At 38.0% G+C, this 5,000-nt stretch overlaps 1 protein-coding gene across 1 annotated transcript in view; it reads left to right on the top strand.

Moving 5' to 3' along the window:
* LOC122246987 (uncharacterized) overlaps positions 1-5,000 on the top strand; it is a 113,527-nt gene that overhangs the window by 22,893 nt on the left and 85,634 nt on the right. Inside the window, exon 3 of the mRNA XM_086553390.1 lies at positions 598-745. Coding sequence (XP_086409516.1) covers positions 598-745 — 148 coding nt within the window. The remainder of the gene's footprint in view (positions 1-597; positions 746-5,000) is intronic.

The following is a 5,000-nucleotide window of genomic DNA, read 5'->3' as shown; positions in this document are numbered from 1 at the left end:
CTCTAGTTTTCTTATAAGCCTCGTATTTTTTATCTCAAAGTTACCCGTTTGATTTAACTCGGTTAATTTAGCCGAAACTGCCTTTTTTTTCTCCGTGATTGAAAGGACGTATAAATAGATAGCTTAACGTAGAGAAAAAAAAGGAATAGACGTGTATTCTAAGAAGGGTGAGCTAATTGTTTGGTGGTTTGGTTGATATGTGGATCGATTGGTAAGTGGATTCGTGAGAAATGTTATTGTTGTTATTGTTGCTGTTATTACTTGTGTCATTGTTGTTGTTATTGCTGTTATCATCATTGTTAAGATTATTGTTATTACCAGTGTAATCATTATCATTATTATCAATCTGATCACTATTGTTTTTACTGTTATTATCGTTGTTATTACACTCATTACAATGATTATTATTATTATCATTATTGCTATTGATATTGATATTAGTGTCACCATCACCATAACCATCGTCGTCTTCACAATCACTACCATCATCATCACCATCACCTTAACACAACACAATGGACCCATAATAATCATCCCCCCACCCTCCCGTCTTCTCCTCCCCTTCCCATACCCCCCACCCCCACCCCCACCCCACAGAGGCATACGCAGGGCGTCACGGCTTCAACTTCACCTACGAGCTGCGTCGCGCTGGGGACACCTCGGTCGTGGTGTCCGGGATCGAGTACGGACACCTGGGGGAATGCAGCCTCAACGGAATCCCGGTATTGCATCAGGTGGCGTCTAGGTAAGTACCCGGTGGCGGGGAAAAAAAAGGGGGGGGGGGCTGAGAGAAAGGGAGGGAGGGAGGGAGTATCAGATCTAAGAGATTATAGATCGAGGGAAAGTAAGGAGAGAAAGAAGAGAGGGAGGGTGGAGAGGGAGGGTGGAGAGGGAGAGGGAGAGGGAGAGGGAAGAGAGAGAGAACACAGAGTGGGAGAGAGAGACAGAGATAGAGAGAAGACAGAAGGCAGAAAGTGAGAGAAGAAAGAAGGCAGAGAGGGAGAGAAAGAAGACAGAGAGGGAGAGAGAGAGAGCGAGAGCGAGATGGAATCAGGTGTTCGAAGCAGAATGGTGTTGTTGATAAGGCCTTACGTGTTTACACTGGATTCGTTTTAGTCCTTACATCATTATCTCCATTCTCTTGTTTAGCCTTTTATTTCATTATTTATCTGTACGTGTTTTTCCATTTGTTTGTTTGTTTCTTAGCACATTCGTATTTTGTTGTGCTTTTATCGTCTGCTGAGTTGGAAGTCTGTCTCTCTCTCTCTCTCTCTCTCTCTCTCTCTCTCTCTCTCTCTCTCTCTCTCTCTCTCTCTCTCTCCTTCTCCTTTTTCCTCTCTCTCTCTCTCTCTCTCTCTCTCTCTCTCTCTCTCTCTCTCTTCTCTCTCTTTCCTCTCTCTCTCTCTCTCTCTCTCTCTCTCTCTCTCTCTCTCTCTCTCTCTCTCTCTCTCTCTCTCTCTCTCTCTCTCTCTCTCTCTCTCTCTCTCTCTCTCTCCTCTTTCTCCTCTTTCTCATTTTTCTCCTCTCTTTCTCTCTCTCTCTCTCCCCTCTCTCTTTCATTCCCTCCTCCAGCTTCTCTTTCTCTTTTTTATTCATTGTTGTGATGTTCTTGGGTGTCAGGAGTTGCCAGTTACCTATTTTCCTGCAGTATGTTTATTCTCCAATTAGTCTTACGTACTTGTTAAGGAGACACTATATTATTGTTGTTTTTGTTGTTGTTGCTTTAGCCATTGTTGTTGTTGATGTTGGTGGCGTTGTTGTTGTCGGTTTTGTGGTTGGTGTTTTTGGTATTTTGGTGGTGTTTTTCTTGTTGATATTGATTTTATGGTTTATATTGATTTTATTGTTTGTCATTGCAGTTATCATTGTTGAAGTTAATGTTGAAAACCTCGTCATCATACTGTTGCTGTATATTGTTGAGAAATGTATATTGTACCATTTCTTTTGATACTAAGAAATGTATATAAATGTAATGTAATGTTTTTTCTTGTTATTTATTACGTAAGCTAACAATTTTTTATGCATTTTTTTTTTCATTTACCGAGTAATGGTGTGTTTTGTAATTTTTTTTTTTTTTTTTTTTTTTTTTTACTTGTACGTGTTTTTCTTATATATGTAAGGAAGGAATTGAATTATTTTTAACATTTTTTCCTTTAATCTTTTTTATCAAGTATTTTCATCAAATTTTATCAGTAATTTTATATAAATATATATATATATATATATATATATATATATATATATATATATATATTTTCTCTCTCATATCTCTCCTCTCTATCTCATCTCTCTCTCTCTCTCTCTATCTCATATCTCTCTCTCCACTTTTTACATTCATATAATGTCCATGTCCCCCCCCCCCCACGAAACCATGATCAAATACTTTTTTTTCTCTCTTTCAAAGTAAAAATCGAGATCCTATGTATTCCATTGGTATATTTCGATTAACCTATTCCTGTTTCCTCTTCTCAAAACCGAAATGTGAAAACAAATTAGCTTACTCCTTTATGAGCTAACCGGACAGGGAAAGCTTCGTTACCTTTGATATATCATTATATTACTTATATTACAAAGTCAAGATGTAACATAATTACATTTATTTAGTACATCAAGCGAGATCAAATTCTTACATAACTCATTGTTACAGTAAATACGTTGTACTTCGAACCTCCTGCTAGTAGGTGATGTAATTATTTGTTCTCACATGATGTACTAAAGAATAATGATTATATTACATCTTGACTTTGCTAAGTAATATAAAGGCATAATCATATGTCAAAGGCATCAAAGCTTTCCCTGTGCAATTATCCAGAGTGGTAGATAAAGGAGTATGCTAATATGATTATGTATTATGTAAGGATGCATCGCATAATCGTAATTTCTAGTGCATCAGATATAAGAATTCATTTGATGAATAGTTATAATAGGGATATCGCATACCGCCTATTCCAGACTGAATTTATTGATATAGCATTAGTACATTTTCTAGTGCAGTAGATGATATGAAATAATTACATAACTCTGCATACCTCGTGCTAAGTGGCCTGAAAGGCTGTATCATATGGCATTCTGGGAAATAATGTGTTCGTTTATATTATAATTCTGCATTTAGTTTCTTTTACTCTGCATTCTGCATTTACCTGCCGATGCATTTCGTATTTTAGTCTGAATCTTGCAGTCAGAAATTTATATTGTCTTGTTCTTGACTTATACGAACTATGAATAGATTTATTCTTCGAAAACTGGTCATAATGTTTTATGCTACAGCTTTCAGGTCTTTGAGAGTTCGTCAGCTTTATCAAGGCCTTCCTGTTGGAGGTTATTAATGCAAGAGGTTTTCCAAAGTCTATCTATATGCATAGGCCATCATCATGATCATATTTAGCGATTCCAACATGCGATGGTATCCACACAACCTGTATAACATGGCGCCGCTCATTAAGGCGATGTACATTTATTCTTATATCATTTACTCTTTATCAAGAGTGTTCAGAGCTTGGCGAGCACTCTGAGAGTCGCAGAAAATTACACCTGAGGCTTGAGATAATGGAAATTCTGTGGTTATGAGTATTCCTGCCTAATCAGTTTGCATAGTGCTGGCCCAGTCATAAACCCTCCTGCAATCTTGTTGTTGCAAAATACTGTTTTTATATACAACATAAACGCACTTTGCACTTCATCCAGACTGTAAGGATCCATCAGTATAGCACTCATAGTCATTATTCAGAGTTTCAAGATGGTCTTACCTATGGATATATTCAGTTGGTATATGAATTTATATGTCACTTGCAACCATGCATTTGAGTATGACTCTGTGTTGTTATGTAAGGTTAGATTCTCTCTTATATGTTTAAGTTGCCTTTGGAACTCTGTAATATAGAGGGGTTCTTTAATTGCCTTGTCACCAAACATAGTGTTGATATATGATATAGTGAATTTTAGATTAGATTAGATTAGATTAGATCTTTATTTACCACCCTGGCTAACTGCACAGGCATGGGCAAGCTTTGATACATTTATGTCGTCATGACATTGTTGCTAACATTGTATTACAAATTAAGGTAATAACATGATTATATTCTATAGTATATCAACGTGAATAGACATTAGATAAATGTTATAATAGGGTATCATATACCGAATTTCGGATATAGCATAATTACATCTTCTAGTACAGTTGATGTTATGAAATGATTACATAACTCTGCGTACCTCATGCTAGGTGGTCTAAAAGGTTGTATCATATGGCACTCTGAAATGTAATGTTCAAGTGTTCGTTTATACTCTTCGTTGCAAAGTCTGCATTTAGTTTCTTCTACATTGCATTCTGAACTGACCTGCCAATACATTCTGTATCCAAGTCTAATTCTTGCAGTCACAATTTTAGAAAGCGAAACACGGCTGAACGACACCTTAGAGTTTATTGTATAATTAAGCCTTTCCTTTTCCGCTTTGTTATCCTACTTTTTCCCCTTCCTTTTCTTCGACCACCATCACCTCCACCACCATCACCACCACCACCACCACTACCAACAACAACAACCACAACACCACCACCAACAACAACAACCACAACACCACCACCAACAACAACCACAACAACCACAACCACAACCAACCCCACCGCCATCTACCATCTCATTTCTTACAACTGAAACTATGAGGAGGTTTTATTTTGTAAGAATTCGACATTCAAAAGTATACGCGAGTTTTGAAAATCCCGGATGTCACTACAGAGTCGATAATTGGGTCGATCATTAGTCACTGTGAATCCGGATCAGAGTGGATTGAATGCGCGCGTTTTTGTAGGAAGAGGAGTGACGTAGCCGATTATCCTCCCCTCCACGACCCACACTCCCCTCCACACCCCACACTCCCCATTCCCCATTCCCCATTCCCCATTCCCCATTTCCTATCCTCTCTTGGTAAAGGGGGATTCGCTTTGGCTTGTCTTACGGGCGTACTTATGCCAGGGCTAAAAGTCTACGGAAATTCGTCTG

The sequence above is a fragment of the Penaeus japonicus genome, unplaced genomic scaffold (genome assembly GCF_977035675.1).
Source record: "Penaeus japonicus unplaced genomic scaffold, GWHDUDI00000001_assembly GWHDUDI00000028, whole genome shotgun sequence".
NCBI lineage: Eukaryota > Metazoa > Arthropoda > Malacostraca > Decapoda > Penaeidae > Penaeus > Penaeus japonicus.
This window is presented reverse-complemented; position numbering and strand designations above follow the sequence as displayed.